This window comes from Telopea speciosissima, chromosome 5, assembly GCF_018873765.1.
Source record: "Telopea speciosissima isolate NSW1024214 ecotype Mountain lineage chromosome 5, Tspe_v1, whole genome shotgun sequence".
In the NCBI taxonomy this organism is placed as follows: Eukaryota; Viridiplantae; Streptophyta; class Magnoliopsida; order Proteales; family Proteaceae; genus Telopea; species Telopea speciosissima.
The window spans coordinates 61,873,387-61,894,393 of record NC_057920.1 but is presented as its reverse complement, the minus strand read 5'-3'; the positions used below and the strand labels follow the sequence as shown (position 1 = coordinate 61,894,393).

At 45.4% G+C, this 21,007-nt stretch overlaps 1 protein-coding gene across 1 annotated transcript; it reads right to left on the bottom strand.

Annotated features, from left to right (window-relative positions):
- Positions 1 to 17,517: 17,517 nt before the first annotated feature.
- Positions 17,518 to 20,592, bottom strand: LOC122661600 (purine permease 3-like). The gene is made up of 2 exons (XM_043857050.1): positions 19,855 to 20,592; positions 17,518 to 17,920 (listed from the first exon to the last, which is right to left on the bottom strand). Exons 1-2 carry the CDS (start codon positions 20,590 to 20,592, stop codon positions 17,570 to 17,572), a joined length of 1,089 nt encoding a protein of 362 aa, XP_043712985.1. The 3' UTR covers positions 17,518 to 17,569.
- Between the last annotated feature and the right edge of the window lie 415 nt (positions 20,593 to 21,007).

Sequence of the window (21,007 nt, the reverse complement as noted above, 5' to 3'; positions counted from 1 at the left end):
ATCATGATATTATTTTGTTTATTAGGTGGTGAATGTATGTTACATAATGAATATATGCCCATTTTTTAAAAAGTATTATTGCCGTCTATGCCGTATTAAACACGTATTATACGTGTATCGTATTATTGCCGTATGCATTTTATTACGCCAGATTATTGAAAAGTATTATTGCCATCTAGTCCGTTTAATTGCCGTACGTATCCGTTCCCGTTCAATTGCCGATCCCGAACTTACTAACTAAGGCCCAGCCCGATCCTGAGGGCGGGTTAGGGTTGGATTTTCCAGGCCCTGAGTCAGGGTCGGGATGGGTCGAGTCTGGGCCCAGGTAAGGAGACTCAAGGTTGGACTGGAGTTTTAAAAAGCCAAACCCAACCCGACCTTGTTGCAGCCCTAATTATTGTTCATGATTTATTTTGAAATAAATGTGAAGAACAAAATTGAATGATTTATACCACAAAAGAGACGAAAGGATTATTTGTATTCCTAATGAGCTTGTACTAAAACTTTAGCTATAGCTGCAAAAAAAAATTTTTAAGTTGAAAAGAATGAAACATATAGCTTGAAAAATGAAGTATTTGTTCCAATAACTCATTTTCCTTTTAGAAAATTGGTATATTGGCCATTTTGTTTCACAAAACCTCTTCCCTAATTATATTTAGTCCACTAATTTGGTTTTTATCTTTTCGCATTTAATACTAAAATGTTTCACCAAAATTATGGTAGCATGGAAATTCTCATTCTTGAAGCAATAAATTTTTTTGCAATGAAGTACTAAGTCATGCAATAAACTAATCTAACTATAAATAAACCCATTTCATACTACACCCCCAACACCCCCCCCCCCTAAATAAATAAAAAGTTGCACGGAACATAAGCTTATCTACTTTCTTGAAAAGCTACTAATTTAAAAGTTAGAACTAACAGTCTTCCACAATTCTATCCTTATGAATTGCCTTGTGAGATTGATTGCCATAACATGTCATACATAAGAAAATATGCCAAAGAACTGAACCTCTTCTTGTTCCATAAGGTTGATGCACTGACCCATCATGTAGGTTAAATTATGATTATAGATTGCAACACTATACGGCAATTTGTATATCTACCACCTAGTACGAGTCCTAAAACTTATGTTCTTTACATCAACAAAGCTAGGGTAGAAGGGTGCTATGAGGAAAAATGACATGGCAGGGGATCTCCATGTGTAGGACCCATTATGTAAAAAAGAATGACTCTCTCACAACGTCTTTTGAGGACTGATCGGTCCATTAGTCTGGGTACGGGTCAACTTACGATCCGAGGAAGGTATTAAGTACTCCAATTTGTCCGGTCAAACTGGTCTTCCTATTACATGGCTGGATAGTGGTATAATAGGCTTTCGGGTGTAAATGTAAAGTACAATTAAAAAAGAGTAAACATGAAGTTAAAAATGTACATATGTGTTTTAAAAACATACCTAGATGGTTGGCTGCATGATAGATATTAGTATGCATGAAAGTGAAGTGATAATAAATGGACAAAAGTGAAGCTAATGTACATAGTCATGGTATCATGAAACGAAATGATATAAGCATGGATACAAGGAAAAAGAGTTTGGCATTTCACCTGATTTTCAAAACATTTTTCGTATCACAACAGAATAAGGTGACTTTCACTTCACTAACTCTAGCTAATCTTGGTCTTGCCCACTGAGCATTGAGCCACTTACATGCACAAATAGCTTTTCTTAGATAGGTGATGGAGGATGATGGTGTTGAGGATTTCTTGTTTTTTGGAGTTTGACTGCTTTTCTTGCTTGCTTTGAACTCACCATAGAATAAGAGGCAAAAATCATAATGACAAAGCGAGAGAATCCCCTTCTCTACGTTGAATGACTCTTGAAAGAAGAAAACATCCAAGATCTGTAACTGGTAGTAGAGTAGTAATCATAATCGTTGCAATTAATGAGGAACCATAAAAGATAACGCCAATTGATCCCAAGAAGAAGATCTGCCAAATAAATGCACTACATGCCACTGTGAGAGCAATGGACATGACGGGGGATTGGCACGTGGACTCCACCTTGTCGCCTCCAGGGGAGGGGCGAATGTGAATGTAATAAGTCGCCATCTAGAGGAGGGTCTAGGACCCGAAATGTAAATGTAATGATTCTCATGTGATGTCCACTGGGGACTCATGGTTCGTTAGTCTAGGTACGAGCCAAGTCACAGTGCGGGGAAGGTATTAGGCACCCCCAGTCTGCCTTGACTTGCCAGTATTTCTATTGCTAAGCAACGTAAGGTCGCAATATGCTTTTTGGCGGAAATAAGGTACGAGAAAGTAAATAATAATAAAAATGCAAGAAGGGGTAAGGAGGCATACCTGGAGATTTGGCTGCATTATAAGAATTAGTATACATGAAAGTAAAGAACGGACTCAAAACCTAGACAACCCAAGCATGATCGACTCTAACTGAGTATGGTAGGCATAGAAATAAATATGAAAAATTAAGATCAGAGAAGCGTAGAAAACATGCTAATAGCATATGAAGAGCGACAATTTGAATGCTAGTATACGGGAGTCTTATACTACAGGAGATGAGGACCATGGAGAGATACATGCAAGCAAGTGAAATATAGTATTTTTAAATAATAAGAAAAGCAAGATGTGTGTGTGTGTGTGTGTGAGTGATCACCATCTAGAGAGATGGGATCACCTTCATCCAGAGATGCAAAATGAAATAGAAAGGGAAAACCACGTAGATGAGGGTGAGTTCTTCCGATCGTAACATTGGTTTCATTGACCCGTCCTTTGCGGTTGGCTACTTGGGAAGGGCAACCTGGTGCCAGAGTACGAGCGCTAGGAAAGGACTACCTGCCGCCGGGCAGAATCCTGAAATAGGGTGGAGCTGCCTAAAAAGGACTACCTAATCCAGAGTGGGCTAACGAGGACATTGGCTGTTAAAGGGTGGGATAATGTTATGTACAATAGTCCCACCTCGATCCTGTGAGGACTTGGATATGCACATATGTAATATTGGGTTCTCTCTCCTTGTAAACCGGTTTATGAGAATGAGTTTTGCCAATCGTAACACCATGGTAGACACCCCCTTCCTCCGGTTCGTTCTTCTTTTTCTCTTCTTAATTTGATTCAAGTTGCATTGAATGCAATTATGCAACCACCGACCCAATGGGCAGGTGATGGTATGGTGAATCTTCACCCTTTATTATGTTTACCATTTATTTGATTAATGTTGCCCACACCATGCCGACAGCATTTCTATCACAAATCCAAGACACCATGAGGTGGGTTTCTACTCTCAGAATACACCACATTATAAGGAATCTAAATTTTTTCTTTATTTTGGGTGGAACAAGAAGGGATCGCTCAACATGATTGAATCGATGTCTATCACGGAAAGGAAATATATGGCCGGCAATAAGGACCAAGGGTTGACCTTGGGGGTTGGGGTGGAAGTAGGACAATTTGGTATAACCCCCATCACCTTACCACGTGTCTCAAGTGAATCACCTACTCCTCCCTTGCTGCTACGACCGCGGTGCAAGTAGGACGCTGCGAGAGTGAATAAAATGAGAGGCCACCCTCCACTCTCCAACCAGCTTCACAACCAAATTCGGTTGCCACCACGCACCAAATTCGGTTGCCACCACGCAAGAAGTAAAGCCGCATTAACAGTTTCCAAGGATTTGGGTCCTCTGTAGCGTGACACAGCGTGTAGTGCACCATCCGATGGTCTACAGTGTATGGGTACACAGCCCAACACATAGGTGGTTTGTTGGACTACGTGCTTGTGCACTGCAAACCGTCAAATGTGCGCTATACGCTGTATCGAACTACAGAGGAGCCCCACACTAATGCATGTTGGTTTCTAACCTCCTTGGGTTCTATTTCCCTCACTGTAGATAGACAAACCCAAATTTTCTATTCTCTTATATGGCCAAATGTTCTCTGTGCCGGAGTGCAGGCTGCGCCCAGACACATGGGGTTGGGCGATATGACCATCCTGCCCCCCTGAATTGCATGCCCATGTGTTTGGGGGCAGGCTGCGTTGCGGCACAGAAAACATCAACCCCTCTTATATAAATAGAGAGAGGGAGAGAGATTGAAGTATTAAACTAGAGAGAAAATGGGATGAGGTGAAATGGATACATTGAAATATTTTTCTGTTCACTTAATTTCTTTGATTGTTTGTTATAAATTAGAATGTACGTTTGTTTGAATGTTTGTTGGACTGTCTTGTCACTATCACCCTTGGATCCAGATCCTCTATGGTGCGTTGCATGTAGTGGCTTGAGTGGCATAGATTGAGCCGTGGATGCAAAGATCGTCTTACCCCTGCCCAAATGCCTTACCCAAACGGGGATAAGGCGATCATTGCATGCACGGCCCAATCTACACCGCACAGGTCGCTACGGACAGCTGTGCCGTAGAGAATTTGAATTGTATCTATTAAGCTTTAAATAGCTTCTTGTAGGAATCCATGGGATTGAGTGGATTCAATCTGATCGAACGTGGTGGTATTTGGATGGGAAGATTTTTTTTTTATTTTTATTTTTTATAAGGATAGAAAAGATGGGAAGATCATGATTTCTATTAATAAGTGACTCCCTTTCAGCAACGTTCCTTGTGCCATGGTTTTATGAGAGTAGTACACTGGCATGTGCTATTATTTTTTTACACATTTTTGAAGAAGTATGATACTAGTGGCAATAACTTGGAGTGGGGCCATAGCCAACGACAACGGATTCGAATCATATCTTTAGATATATATATATATAAAAAATTCATATTTGCAATATAGTTCATGATTTTATCTTGAAATAAATGTGAAGAACAAAATTAAATGATTTATACCGCAAAGAGACGGAAGGATTATTTGTAATTCTAATGGGCTTGTACTAAAAATTTAGCTATAGCTCAATTTGTCATAATAAATCATTTTTCTTTTAGAAAAATGCTATCTTTGCCATGTTGTTATGCAAAATCTCTTCCCTGTATATATTTAGGGCCTCTTTGGTATCATTTTTTTTTTTGATTTTTGATTAAAAAAATGTTTTTTAATCAATTTGTTGTTATTTTTTCAGATTTAATACTAAAATGTTTCACCAAATTATGGAAGCATGGAAATTTTCATTCTTGAAGCAATAAAAACTTGCAATTAAGTATTAAAATCATGTATGGAGCAAAGTGTTGGGCAGTTAAGAAACGTCATATAGAAAAATTAAGTATAACAGAGATGAAGATGTTGGCATGGATGATATGGGAGTAGTCCCGATTCAAGATAAACTTTGAGAAAGTTGTCTGAGGTGGCATGAATATGTTCAACGGAGGCCTTCAGATGCCATAGTTTGGAGGAGTGACCAAATTCAGATTGAAAGTACTAATAGAACTAAGGGTAGGCCTAAAATAACCCTTGGAGAAGTGGTGAGGAAAGACATGCATAATTTGGACCTTGTTTCAAGTATGAGGTCTAATTAATAGAGCTTATTGGAGGACAAGGATCCGTGTAAGCCCCCCAATTAATTTGTATAAGACTGATTTGTAATTGTTGTGTTGTGTACATTTTCTTTTACTTTTATTATTAATATTTTGTCTTTGTAAGGATCCAAGTAATCGACCTCATTTAGTTGGGATAAGGTTGGGTTGTTGTTCTTGTATCTCTATTGATGAACCCAAAATCACCCTGACCAATCAGGGACTGCCACATGTCCTAACCCAAGAAAGAGGACCAGCTCAGGACCAGAACCAAGCAGGCAAACCCAGGAGAGAGTCGACCCAATCCGGACCCGGGCGCGGACCAGGCATGGATGAAGACCTCGAGCACGTCATCCCCGGGCACAGTCTCCCTTGAACACGGCAGTAACCACCGCCATCAACGAGACACAAACCGCATCACCAAGGACTCTAGGCCACCGCCTATCAAGTCACGTAGTTTGAATGGACTCATGCACCAGGAACCTCATCTATCCTGTAGATAGGTCTATCCATCAAGGATTCCAAGTCTATCAAGGACACTGCGTCTCTCAGGAAGACGACTACCAAGTCTACCATGACACTACGTCTCTCAGGAAGATGACTACCAAGTCTATCATGACACTACGTCTCTCAGGAAGACGATTACCAAGTCTATCGTGACACCACGTTTCACGGGAAGACAACCAGTCAAGGATGAGCCCTGCTACTCAGGGACTCTATCACCTACGACGGACACTCTACATCAACTGGGACTCTCCACACCGCCATGCTCTATTATAAAAGGCAAGGTACTCAACCCCATCAAGGGACATCTTAACTCATATTGAATACTACTATTCACTCATTTGTTTGCTCGGAGAGATCTAACTTAGGCATCGGAGAGTTCTAGGTCAGAACCACACCGGTTCTCCTTTGTCACCCAGGGTCTTTTGCAGGTTATGACACTCAAAGGACCATTGAGCGATTTCTTGACCCAACAGATTGACGCCGTCTGTGGGAACGACGCTAGCCATTACCTTTACTAGCCAGTTTCCATATCTGTTCAACCATGGCACCACGAGGCAAGAAGACCGCTCCCTCCACCAACAACGTCCCGAGGGAGGGGAATGGATCACCTCCTCTAGAGAGCTCACGTCGCAGAGCCAATGATCAGGACCATGTCTCTCTGGAGAGGGAGATCCCAGAAGATGATCAAGTTGCAGTAGTCGAACCCAACAAGGAAGTGGTGGTGGAGGTAGTACCTGACCCCAATGCCCCAGCAACTATGGGCCAGATCAATGACCTACAGTGACAGATCCTCGAGGATCAACGACTCTTCCATGACTACCGCCCCAATTAATTTGTATAAGACTGATTTGTAATTGATGTGTTGTTTACATTTTCTTTTACTTTTATTATTAATATTTTGTCTTTGTAAGGATCCAAGTAATCGACCTCATTTAGTTGGGATAAGGTTGGGTTGTTGTTCTTGTATCTCTATTGATGAACCCAAAATCACCCTGACCAATCAGGGACTGCCACATGTCCTAACCAAGAAAGAGGACCAGCTCAAGACCAGAACCAAGCAGGAAAACCCAGGAGAGAGTCGACCCAAGCTAGACCCAGGCGCGGATAGCATGACCCAGGACGCAGACCGCCCCTGGCGCGGACCATCCCTGATCGCGAACTATCTAGGAGCAGACTATGGGGCGCAGAACTATCTGGGCGAAGACTGCCTTGGGCGCGGACCAGGCATGGATGAAGACCTCGAGCACGTCATCCCTGGGCACAGTCTCCCTCGAACACGGCAGTAACTACCGCCATCAACGAGACACAAACCGCATCACTAAGGACTCTAGGCCACCGCCTATCAAGTCACGTAGTCTGAATGGACTCATGCACTAGGAACCTCATCTACCACGTAGATAGGTCTATCCATCAAGGATACCAAGTCTATCAAGGACACTGCGTCTCTCAGGAAGACGATTACCAAGTCTACCATGACACTACGTCTCTCAAGAAAACGACTACCAAGTCTATCATGACACTACGTCTCTCAGGAAGACGATTACCAAGTCTATCATGACACCACGTTTCACGGGAAGACAACCAGTTAAGGATGAGCCCTGCTACTCAGGGACTCTATCACCTACGACGAATACTCTACATCAACTGGGACTCTCCACACTGCCATGCTCTATTATAAAAGGCAAGGTACTCAACCCCATCAAGGGACATCTTAACTCATATTTAATACTACTATTCACTCATCTGTTTGCTCAGAGAGATCTAACTTAGGCATCAGAGAGTCCTAGGCCACACCGATTATCCTTTGTCACCCAGGGTCTTTTACAGGTTACGACACTCGAAGGACCACTGAGTGATTTCTTAACGCAACAGATTGGCACCGTCTGTGGGAGCGACGCTAGCCATTACCTTTACTAGCCAGTTTCCATATCTGTTCAACCATGGCACCACAAGGCAAGAAGACCACTCCCTCCTGCAATAATGCCCCGAGGGAGGGGAATGGATCACCTCCTCCAGAGAGCTCACGTCGCAGAGAAAATGACCAAGACCATGTCTCTCTGGAGAGGGAGATCCCAGACGATGATCAAGTTGCAGTAGTCGAACCCAACAATGAAGTGGTGGTGGAGGTGGTACTTGACCCCAATGCCCCAACAACTATGGGTCAGATCAATGACCTACAGCGATAGATCCTCGAGGATCAACGACTCTTCTGTGACTACCTGATGCAGTGTGCGACATCACACCATCACAGGACGGACCCTAGACGGGAACAGAGCCCCAGGAGGACCCCCCCCAGGGGTGACAGATCAAAGAGGCACACCAGGCAGCGGGGAGAGCCTCCCTAACCTAGGGGGTGATCAACAGATCCTCCAGCATGGTCGAATTAAGGGAGAACACCATCACACCGATCAGTGGTACCTAATCCTGAAGGGTCCATCCAGAGGTCGGTTTTTGATGGTCGACTGGGAGGAGGCTATGCGCCAGAGCAATGTCGAACTTACCGTGAAGCAAGCCCCTCGCGGTCAGGATAAGATTCATCACGACGCGACCCTTCACCATCTCACCAACAGTCGAGATGGGAGGGGACTTCCAGGAGAGGACGTGAACGAGCTCGTAGCGAACGACCAGTCAGACGTGAAGGATAAACACGGGATGAAGAGCTAGACAAGAGACTCCGAGAGTTGGACGAGAACCTGGAAGGGTTGAAGAAGCAGACCAAGGGTGAGACACACTCAATCCCTGGACAATACCCCTTCTCAGAAGAGATCATGTCAGCCTCACTCCCATCCAGGTTCAAGTTACCTACCTTTGAACACTACAGTGGTACCACCAACCCTAATGACCACAATAACTATTTCAATGGCATGATGAAGCTATATGGTGGATCGGACGTGGTATCTTGTCGAGCATTTCCTGCATCCCTCAAGGGTGTGGTAACCTCATGGTTTTCCAGACTGCGGCCACGGTCGATTGGGTCGTTTGTAGAGCTATGCGAACAGTTTGTGAACCGCTTCCAGAGCAGCGTCAAGCAAAAGAAGACCATGGTCAATCTACTGAACGTGATACAAAATCCTGGGGAGTCCCTCAAGGAGTATGTCAGCAGGTTCACCAAGGAGTCCTTAGAAGTTAGAGACCTAGACGATCAGACCAAGCATGCCACCTTGGCTGGGGGCATCCGAGACATGGAGTTGATCAAGGACCTGGCGCATCATGAGACCAGGACTATGAAAGAGCTCCTAGATCGATGCAACGAGTTCGCCAACATGACCAAGATAGTACAAGCTCGGAAGAAGGCAATTGAAGCCAAGCCACAGGACAATAAGAGGTCAGCACCAGATGACCATAAAGAGAGTAAAAGGTCGAGGACTGAAAGTCGATAAGAGAAGGGCGATCATCCAACAGAAAGAAGTGACTGTCGCCCAGAGAGGAGTGAGAGAGCAGGCACTCTAGAGTTCACACCGCTAAACACCACCAGGTCCCAAATCCTAATGCAGATCCAAGACCGTGACCTAATTTGATGGCCACGACTCATGCTAGCAGGACCTGAGAAGCGCAATCCCAACAAGTACTGTCTCTTCCACAAGGACTATGGGCATGACACGGAAGATTGCTACCAACTGAAGAGGGAGATAGAAGGCCTTGCGAAAGCTAGGAGTTTGAGCAAGTATGTGAAGGGGAGACATGATGGCCATTCAGGTCAGGGAGATCGAGGACTTGATAGAGAAAGAGAACTAAGGAGGGAAAAAAGAAGAGTGGACTAAGATAGGGAGAGACCGCACTGATGAAAGAAGAGATGTAGCAGAGCCCAGCGGCACTAAGGGAGCCCCCATCCTTACCATACTTGGAGGACCGGAGAAAGAATCAACCAGGAAGGCCAAAGCCCATGCCAGGTTCGTGGGAGTAGCAGAGAAGCCAAGCAAGATGGCCAAGACCGAGATGGTGATCTCCTTCTCGGATGATGAATTGGAAGGTGTGAGCTTTCCACATGAGGACGCCCTGGTAGTACAGGTAGAGATAGCTAACCGACCCGTGCACAGGGTGCTGATAGACATAGGGGTGTCCATGGATGTACTCTCATTAGAAGCCTACCGCAAGTTCGGATTCGGAGATGATCAACTCAAGCCAAAGCCCACCTACCTTTATGGATTCTCAGGCTCCACAGCCTCCATCAGAGGCACCATAGAGCTGCCTATCACCTTTGGAGAGCACCCTCGATAGGTGACCATCATGGTAAACTTCATGGTCGTCAGGTCTGTGGTGTCGTTCAATGGCCTCCTAGGGCAACCTTCCCTGATAGCCCTTAGAGGTGTAATGTCTTTGCTCCACCTGAAGATGAAGTTCCCCACTGACAACGGAGTGGGGGAAGTTCGAGGTGATCAGAAGAAGGCTAGAGACTGCTATGCCACCTTTGTAAAGAAGAATAATGGAAACACACGGGGGATGACACTATGCATAGAGAACCTGGTCAATGACCAGAGAGATGAACTGATAGAAAAAAGAGGAAGACTAGTGGAGGACGTCATCCCCTGGCCACTCAGCAAAGATGACCCTTCCAAGGTCGTATAGGTTGGGTCATTATTGAGCGATAAGCAGAAAGAAGAATTGGGGCACCTCCTCTAGACTAACATGGATGTCTTCGCATGGTCAACTGCAAACATGCCAGGCATACCCAGATCCATAGTAGAGCACAGATTGCATGTAGACCCAACCAGGAAGCCCGTCCAGTAGAAGAGAAGAAATTTCACCCTCAATTGACAGGCAGCCATCAAGGAACATGTCGAGAAGTTGAGCCAAGCAGGGTTCATCAGAGAAGAGAAGTTCCCTACCTGGCTCGCGAACGTGGTCATGGTACCCAAGCCTAATGGGAAGTGGAGAATGTGCGTCGACTACACTGACTTGAACAAGGCGTGCCTGAAAGACGAGTACCCACTACCTAGGATCGATCTGCTAATCGACGCTACCGCTGGACATGAGATGCTAAGTTTCATGGATGCCTATTCTGGCTACAATCAGATCCTTATGCATAAGGATGACGAGTCTTACACCGCCTTCCCAACGGACAAGGAGAACTATTGCTATCATGTCATGCTGTTCGGATTGAAGAATGCAATGGCCACCTGCCAGAGGATGGTCAACAGGATGTTCGAGGAACTGATTGGGTGTAACATGGAGGTATACGTAGATGACATGCTCGTGAAAAGCGTCCAATCCCACCAACACCTGGCCAACCTGGAAGAAGCATTCGCCATGCTGAGAAGGAACTAGATGAAGCTAAACCCTACGAAGTGCGCCTTCGGGGTGACGTTAGGAAATTTCTTGGGGTTCATGGTCTCAGTACAGGGAATAGAAGCTAACCCATCCAAGATCAAGGCCATCCAAGAGATGGCACCACCACGAACAGTCAGAGAAATACAGAGATTGAATGGAAGGATCGCTTTCCTTTTAAGGTTCGTATTACGGTTGGGAGACAAGTTCCTGCCATTCTTCAAGACGTTGAAGAACCTTCGAAGTCCTAAAGACTTTGCATGGACAGAGGAGTGCCAAAAAGCGTTTGAAGAGCTGAAAGTGTACCTCGAGAATCCACCATTGCTTGGGCGCCCAGAACCCAACGAACAGTTACAGATCTACTTGGCAGCGACCCCCGTCGTAGTGAGCGCAGTGCTACTAAAAGAAGAGGGTAAGATACAGAGACCCATCTATTATGTAAGCCATATCTTAATTGATGCAGAGACCAGGTACACAAAGATTGAGAAGGTAGCATATGCATTGGTAATTGCGGCTAGGAAGCTCCGGCCTTACTTCCAAGCCCATACCATCACAGTCCTCACGAACCTAGCACTAAAGAATGTACTGCACAAGCCAGACATCTCCGGATGGCTGATCACCTGGGCGGTTGAACTGAGCGAACACGACATCAGGTACCAACCCAGGACGGCAATTAAAGGCCAAACTCTAGCGGACTTCGTCGCCGAATGCACCCTACCTGAGCCGGAGGTAGAAGCAAAAGAACCAGAGGACCAAGACCGAGGATCATGGGAGATGTTCGTGGATGGTTCGATTAACGCCACAGAAAGTGGAGCTGGTTTCATACTCACCAGCCCCAAAGGATTTTGAATCCAGTATGCTCTTCGATTCGCCTTCCCAAAATCCAACAATGAGACAGAGTACGAAGCACTACTGGCTAGACTCTGGGTGGCCAAAGCCATTCAAGTCACACACCTATCCATCCGGAGTGACTCCTAGTTAGTGGTGAACCAGGTGAATGGAGAGTACGAGGCGAAGATTGATCGAATGGCATCATACTTAGCACGTGCTCGAGAGTTGATCAGCGGGTTCGTGGAGTTCGACATGGTTCGAGTTCCTAGGGTCGAGAACACCACCGCCGATGCACTGTCCAGGCTAGCCAACGCTGAACTAAAAAACTTGGCCAACGCAGTGTACATGGAAATATTGCATAAACCAACATACCAGGAGAAGCAAGTCAATGAGATTGACGAAGGGGTTAATTGGATGGACCCTATACTCGACTACCTACAAAATGACGTCTTACCAGAAGACAAGGTCGAAGCAAGGAAGATAAGGATGAAAGCTGCAAAGTACACCGTCTTGGATGAACTACTGTACAAGAGGGGAGCCACAACACCATTACTTCAGTGCTTAAAACCCAAGGGAGCCCAATATGCCCTGGCAGAAGTACATGAGGGGATCCATGGAAGCCACATGGGAGGACGACATCTAGCCTACAAAATCCTTCGACAAGGACTCTACTGGCCGAGAAAACAAGAGGAAGCAATACAATACGTCAAGGCTTGCAAGCAATGTCAATTGTTCGCCCCAGTACCCCATCTACCCACCACCAGACTAACATCGATCCTCAACCCCATTCCCTTTGCCATGTGGGGGGTCGACATCTTAGGGGACTTCACAGTAGCATCAGGCAACCGCAAGTACTTGGTGGTCGCCATCGACTACTTCACCAAGTGGGTAGAGGCCAAACTATTGGCCAAGATCACAGAGAATGAAATGACAAAGTTCGTCCGTGACGACATCATCTATAGGTTTGGCGTGCCAAAGATCATAGTCTCCGATAATGGGAAACAATTCAACAACCCCAAGTTCAGAACCTTCTGTCAGAGCTACAACATTGACTATCGGCCTATTTTGGTTGCCTACCCGCAGGCCAATGGTCAGGTGGAGGTAATAAATCGAAGCCTACTGGATGGAATAAAAAAAAGACTGAAAGGAGCCAAAGGGAAGTGGGTCGAAGAACTACTGAGTGTCTTGTGGGCATACCGCACCACAGTAAGAACACCCGCATGAGAAAACCCATTCCGCCTAGCATATGACACAGAGGCACTAACATCGGTAGAGGTCCTCGCCATGTCCCACAAAGTGCTGCACTTTAATGAAAGGACATACATAGAGGGACTGTGAGCAAACCTGGACTTCCTGGATGAGGTACGAGAGAAGGCACTACTGAGAAACGTGGCATACCAGCAGCGCACAGCCAAGTACTACAATACCAAGGTTCGAGAACGATTATTCCACCAGGGGGACCTAGTCCTAAGGAAGGTAAGTGCATCGCAGCCACGGAAGTCAGGAAAACTATTAGTAAACTGGGAAGGACCTTACATAGTTTTCAAGCAGATACGTCTAGGGACATACCACTTGAAAACTCTGGGTGGCAAGAAGGTAGACCGTACTTGGAACTCAGAACACCTGAAGAAGTACTATCAGTAGAAGTAATAGCACCAGTAGTAATAGCAGTAGCAGTAAATGATAGTACTGTTTCAAGGATAATTTGAAAAATTTTCTCATTTGAAGTAAAGAGTTGGTTTCGGAATACTCGTCTTCTACTACTCAAGTCGAATCACTGCCTTCACACCAAGACATTATGCCACGAAGGCCCGTTGGCCACCAAGGGCTGTTGACCACCAAGGCGTTATGCCACCAAGGCCCATTGGCCACCAAGGTCCGTTAACCACAAAGGCACGTCGGCCACCAAGGTTCGTTGACCACCAAGGCGTTATGCCACCAAGGCCTGTTGGCCACCAAGGTCCGTTGACCACTAAGGCGTTATGCCACCAAGGCCTGTTGGCCACCAAGGTCCGTTGACTACTAAGGCCTTATGCCACCAAGCCCCCGTTGGCGACTAAGGTCCGTTGACCACCAAGGCGTTATGCCACCAAGACGTCATACCACCAAGGTCCGTTGACCACCAAGACGTTATGCCACTAAGACGTCATGCCACTAAGGCCCATTGGCCACCAAGGTTCGTTGACCACCAAGGCGTTATGCCACCCAGGCCTGTTGGCCACCAAGGTCTGTTGACCACCAATGTGTTATGCCACCAAGACCCGTTGCCCACCAAGGTCCATAGACCGCCAAGACGTAACACCACCAAGGACTACAGACCACCTGGGATTGCAAAAGTAAGAGAACTATTGAAGCAATAAGGATCACATACATACCATGTCCACATTGAAGAAAGAAAGAAAATTAAGTACATACAATCCAAGAAGAGACCACAATCCAAAGTTCAAGATGCAGAAAGTTCAACATCCAAAAACATCTACAAACTCATGGAGCATCTGATGGAGTAGCGACATCCGACCCAGCAGGGGACATCATATCAGCCTCAGCTGGACGAGCAACACTCTCCTCTAGTAAGACCACGCCCTCCTCCGTCGCCACAATACCATCCTCTGGAGAAACATGATCCACAGCAGCCATCGCAGGTAACAGCGTAGTGACCTCCGGGAACCCCGAGAAATCATAATCAGGGGTCTTCTCCAGAATGCGGACCGCTAAGTCTCGGATGCTTACATCATATATCTCCTGGTTGTACTTATAGAAGTACACAGTGATCTCAGGAGACTGCTGATAAGCTACCACTGCTCGCTCCCCGGCCTCAGACACCTCAACCTCATGACTCCGCCTCAAAGCACGAACCTCCTCCTCCAAGGCATGAACTCTAGATGAGCTCTCGATCGCCGCGATAGATGCTACCCTGAGCTCCTCAGCCATACTCCTCTCACGTGCCATTGCCTCCTCCCGGGAAACCTTATGCCCTTGAAGCTCCTTCTCCAGGCCCCGCAGCTTGCGGTTCAGCTGGATCTCACGAAAAGCATGACTCTCTAGGCGAAGCACTGCCTCTGTGACACAATGTTGGACCTACAACCAACACAGCCACTAAGGAACATCCCAAGTACAAGAGAAACAGTAGCACAAAAAGAATGAGAAGAACGCCTCACAAAAGCCATATCCTAATAGAGGTTCTGCGACAGGAAGGCGTCGCTAAACCCCTATACGACGGAGCGCTCAGCAGGAAACCTCCTCCCCATCACTAGCAACAGAGGAAGGCAAAGAGGAAGAAGTATCCACGGGGGAAGATAACCACAAAGAAGACAACTCAGCGGATCCAACCACGACAGTAGTCGGATCAGAGTCGATAGACGATGACATGGACAAACATTGGAGCAGACTAGCTACTTACTCAGAAAGGCAATCTCCCAAAACCAAGCAACCGATAAGAAGAGAGGGATGCCAACCTGCAACCGCCAATGCAAAACCAATCCAAAAAAAAAAAGAAAATAAAAGAGAAAGGAAGAGAAAATGAAGACGACACGTACCAGACACAACCAAGGTGTGGTCAAAGGCGCCAATCGGGTACGGGAGCAGATTGACTTTAGTAAACAGGCGCAAACCACAGACCGGCACAGGCGCGGATCGAGTGCTATATATAGACGCGGACCTCAAGAGGGGTGTGGATCGCCAAGAGGGGCGCCAATTGAAGCAGGGGTGCGGACCTCAAGAGGGCTGCGAATCTCCAGGAGGGGCACCAATTGAAGCGGGGGCGCGGACCTCAAGAGGGGAGCGGATTGCCAGGAGGGGCGCCAATTGAAGCAGGGGCGCGGACCTCAAGAGGGGCACGGATCACCAAGAGGGGCACCAATTAAAATAGGGGTGCGAACCTCAAGAGGGGCTCCAATTGAAGCAGAGGCGCGGACCTTAAGAGGGGCTCGGATCCCCAAGAGGGGCACCGATTGAAGCAGCAGGTGTGAACCTGAGTCGGGCGTGGACCACGGATGGGCACTGATCAAGCGACTGGCGTGGATCCGAACGGGCATCGATCGAACTAGACATGAGTCGAGCGCGTCAATTTTGAACAACAGGCGAGCGTGGACCAATGAAAACTAGGCACACTAATGCAAGCACAAGGCAAAGACGTAGCACAATGGGTAAGACATAGGTCAAGCACCAAGCCATGCACGCCAAAGCAAGCCAAGTTCCAAGGCAAGGCTAGTGGCCAAGAAGTGTCAAGCAAGCAAGTGGAGGACACTACTGTTCATTGCAACCCAGGAACAAACACATGGGGGCACAATGAATAGCAATCAAACTCATAGCCCAAGCAAAAGTAGAAGATGAAGAAAGCAAAAAGTGAAAAGGGAGAATGAGACAGGAGCATATATCTACAAAAAGAAGGAAAAAAGAAAAAGAGACGAAAAAGATGGGAGAGGAGAGTTTTGAAGCCACAACCTCTCCCTCGCCTAGTAAATTATAGGCACACCCTCTAAGAAGAGATTATTCGCTGTGAACCCCTCAATTGATATAAGAAAATAGGAATACTCTCTTGATTACTCTGTTCCAAGAGAGTGGGGGGCAAATGATGAACCCAAAATCACCCTGACTAATCAGGGACTGCCTTGGGCGCGGACCAGGCATGGATGAAGACCTCGAGCACGTCATCCCCGGGCACAGTCTCCCTCGAACACAGCAGCAACCACCGCCATCAACGAGACACAAACCGCATCACCAAGGACTCTAGGCTACCGCCTATCAAGTCACATAGTCTGAATGGACTCATGCACCTGGAACCTCATCTACCACGTAGATAGGTCTATCCATCAAGGATACCAAGTCTATCAAGGACACTGCGTCTCTCAGGAAGATGACTACCAAGTCTACCATGACACTACGTCTCTCAGGAAGACGACTACCAAGTCTATCATGACACTACGTCTCTCAGGAAGACGATTACCAAGTCTATCGTGACACCACGTTTCACGGAAAGACAACCAGTCAAGGATGAGCCCTGCTACTCAGGGACTCTATCACCTACGACGGACACTCTACATCAACTGGGACTCTCCACACCGCCATACTCTATTATAAAAGGCAAGGTACTCAGCCCCATCAAGGGACATCTTAACTCATATTTAATACTACTATTCACTTATCTGTTTGCTCAGAGAGATCTAACTTAGGCATCGGAGAGTCCTAGGCCGGAACCACACCGGTTCTCCTTTGTCACCCAGGGTCTTTTGCAGGTTACGACACTCGAAGGACCGCTGAGTGATTTCTTGACGCAACATCTATGTTAAATTATTGGATAGTTCATGCTATTGGAGTAAAAGGCTGGATAGGAACCATGCTAAAAGGGTTTGGCATTAATTCATCTAAATATCAATACATTATTTGTAGCAAAACAGAATAAGGTGACTTTCACTTCACCAACTCTAGCAAATCCTGGCCTTGCCCATTGAACACTAGCTGAGCCACTTACATGCACAAATATCAGCTTTTCTTAGACATGTGATGATGGAGGATGGTGTTGTGGATTTCCTGGTTTTAGAATTTGATTGCTTTTCTTGCTTGCTTTGAACTCACCGTAGAAATAGGAGGCAAAACCCCATAATGACAAAGCGACAGAAATCCCCTTCTCTACTTTGAATGACTCTTGAAAGAAGAAAACAGCCAAGATCTCTGTAACTGGTAGTAGAGTTGTAATTATAACAGCTGCAAGTAATGAAGAACCATTAAAGATGACACCGATTGATCCCAAGAAGAAGAACTGCCAAATAAATGCACTACATGCCACCACCAAGTAGTACTTGCTTTCCCCAAGTTCATACTCTCTTGCTTCTCTTGGAATGACCTACAATATATTAGTTATACCCAAAATTAGCTACCTCATTAATGAATTTCTTAATTCAAATCTTAACAATTTGATTAACCATAACTCCATCGTGTTTAAAGTTTAAACTCCTATGAATAAAAAGTTAATGAAAAGAAAAGGATTTCGTTTATTTATTTGAAATGGTGTTTTCCATTATTTTCTATGTTGCTTGTATATTATGCTCCCTTCTTTTATCTAATATAAAAAATAAAATAAAATAAAATCTGAACTTCCTTTAAAACCCTAAATTATAGTGAACATGCAGGGGAACCACTCACAAAACTGTCGCAATTATGGCAGAATATGACAAAGGCTAATCCCTAAAGGTGGATATTTAATTGCGTGGGTCTGGGCTAAGGTGATCAACTTGGGTCAGGTACCCATGCCATCCCTACCAAACTCCAACTCAATCCAATTGGAAGTTTGGAACTCATACCTAATATCAGCCTTTATAATATATGAGCTAGCTTTGAGTGGTAAAACACATCGGGTCGGGTTGTCGCTTGCCAATGGTCACCCAAATTTGTATGATCAGAAATCATATAAATGGTGATGAATTAAAATTCTCTGAAACGCAGGCATCTGGCAATGCACTGCAGTGCGCTCTTGAGAGCTCGACACATGTAAAAAATTTTATCCAATGATGTGAGTTGAATGCAAAGCAAATTTTTTTTTTTTGAGTTCAACATTAGTGGATATCACATCTTCCACGTATTGAGATATCGGACCCGCACTATTTTTGAATGCTCACCAAATTAATTTTTTTTTTTTTTGTTTAGCAGTCTTAACCCAACAGCGAAGAGGCAATTGAATTGGCCCTAATAACGAGGCTAGCTAGTCCAAAAGTAGTGGGGCTGTCACGAGATTCAACGACTCGTTGCTATTTAGGATCCCAAAAAATGATGCTTCTTTTGGGGGTTTCTACTTTCGACACTAACGACATGGGCAGATTAGAAGGAATCTACCTTTTTGTTTATTTTTTGGTCCCGGGTGGAACTAGAAGGACTCGCTAGAGACAGGCTCAGATTCGGACTCGGCTAAGGTTCACTTATGATAACATACTCATATGCCTGGATGATGGCATTTAGAGGTGCAACACGTCGAGTTGGGCCAGACATTATAAAACCCTAGTGCAACCCTAAGTCTTCTTAGCTGGGCCCAAGCTCGACCCGATCTTTACTCAGGGCCTAAAAAATTCAATTCTGATCCGCCTTCAAGGTTGGGCCATGCTGACCTTGATTGGCCCTGATCATGGGGAAGGGGAAGGGAGATGTATAGGCTGGGAATTTTTCTCCTCTCAGGTTCCCTGCCCGATCAGGTTCATAGGTTCCTCTAATAGGGAGGGCGAAAATGACGACCTCACCCCACCCGGGTAGTGTGTTCGGGCAGGGGGTCAGGTCGTCATTTCCGATCCCCTATGAGAGGAACCTATGAATCTGATCGGGCAGGGAACCTGAGAGGAGTTAAGTCCATAGGCTGGACTGGACTGGGGAGAAAATTATCAATTTTACTTAAAATAATACTATAATAAAATGTTTATATCAATTATTATCTTCATATATAATGTATTATATAACAAAATAGGGGAGACATTTAAAGTTTATAATATATATTATATAGTATAAATTAACACAGGGTCGGATCGGGCCGGGCTTGGCTCACCCTGAAGCCTCAACCCTGATTCAGGGTTAGAAATTTTCAGCCCTAACCCGCCCTTAGGGCCAAGATATCTCAACCTCGACCCTCTTCAGATTCAAGACGAGCCAGAGTGGGTTTGGGTCAACTGGACCAAACTTGCACCTCTAATGGCATCCACTACCTCTGGATTTTATTTATGGCATCCAATCGCTCAACATGATTGAAGTCTATCATGGAAAGTTTTTAGTCTATATCACAGAAAGCAGAGAGAGTACCTCAAAGTCTTTGTTGACAAGCATCCCTATGGTGCAGAAAAGAGTGGCAAAGATGGAAATGACAATCTGCATCTCCATGACAAGAGAGTAAGTGATGGCCTGTTTGGCTTTCTTGTAAGTGAGCTCCACCATGGGTAAAACCAACCCATACAACGCAGACGCCGCAATCGTCATGAAGAAACCCATAAAATACTCCGTCTTAGACTCATTAGCCGGGCGGTCACCACTAGTATGAAGGCCGAGCACCACCGCCGCCACCGTCAACAAAAAAACCGAATTGATAGAGTAAGATGTGAACTTCTGCCTAACTAGAAAAAAAGCAAAGAAAGCAGTGAAACCTAACTGAGATGCAATTATAAGGGAAGAAGTGGAGACAGGTAAACGTGCTACTCCATAAGCATAGAGGTAATCATCCAAGCCGGTGAGGATTCCGATAACGGTGCAGGCGATGAAGACGAAGGGCTTCATGAAGAAGAGTTTTGTGTCATCAGATGAACCACTACGGCGGCGGTGGAAATAGGACGCCGCGAGAGGGAGTAAAATGAAGGGCCACCCACCAGTCAGCAACCAGCTTGAGAACCAAATTCGTTTGCCACCGCGGACGAAGTAAAGCCGCATCAACAGTGGACCACTGCAGTTTCCGATGCTTAACATGAGACAGTTTACCAAGAGAAGTGGTTTTCTGAGATATTTGCTTATCTTGGCATCATCTTCTTTCTTTACCTCCATGGGTTCCATCTCCATGACTCTGGATAGCTAGACAAACCCAAATTTTCTCTTCTTTTATATATATAGAGAGAGACTAAATTAGAGAGATCAGACATGGAAAGAGAGAGTGACTTAAGACCACACAGCACATTAATGACTAAACAGTGCATGAGGCAACCATAGGTCATTGTGTATCTTGACCGAATATTGAATTCGCATTACTCATAGTATCATATTTACCATAACAACCCTGTTACTAACCTTCTGCAGTTCTGCTTTTCTCAGTAAGTTTTTTGTTTTTTTTTGGTGGTAAACCAGTCTTTATTAATAAGACATGCAAAACTCATGGCCATAGTGAGAAACACAACATATGCAGTCATGGGTAATCATGGAGTAAAAAGGGGCCAATCAGTGGCGTATGTTAACGAGTAAGCCCTTCTAGCCA

Bases quoted from the DNA above. Each gene is read 5' to 3' on its own strand.
- LOC122661600 (XM_043857050.1), bottom strand. From the start codon at position 20,592: ATGGAACCCATGGAGGTAAAGAAAGAAGATGATGCCAAGATAAGCAAA. The intron at 17,921-19,854 runs GTACTCTCTCTG...AATATATTGTAG, and splicing joins TTGTCAACAAAGACTTTGAG to GTCATTCCAAGAGAAGCAAG.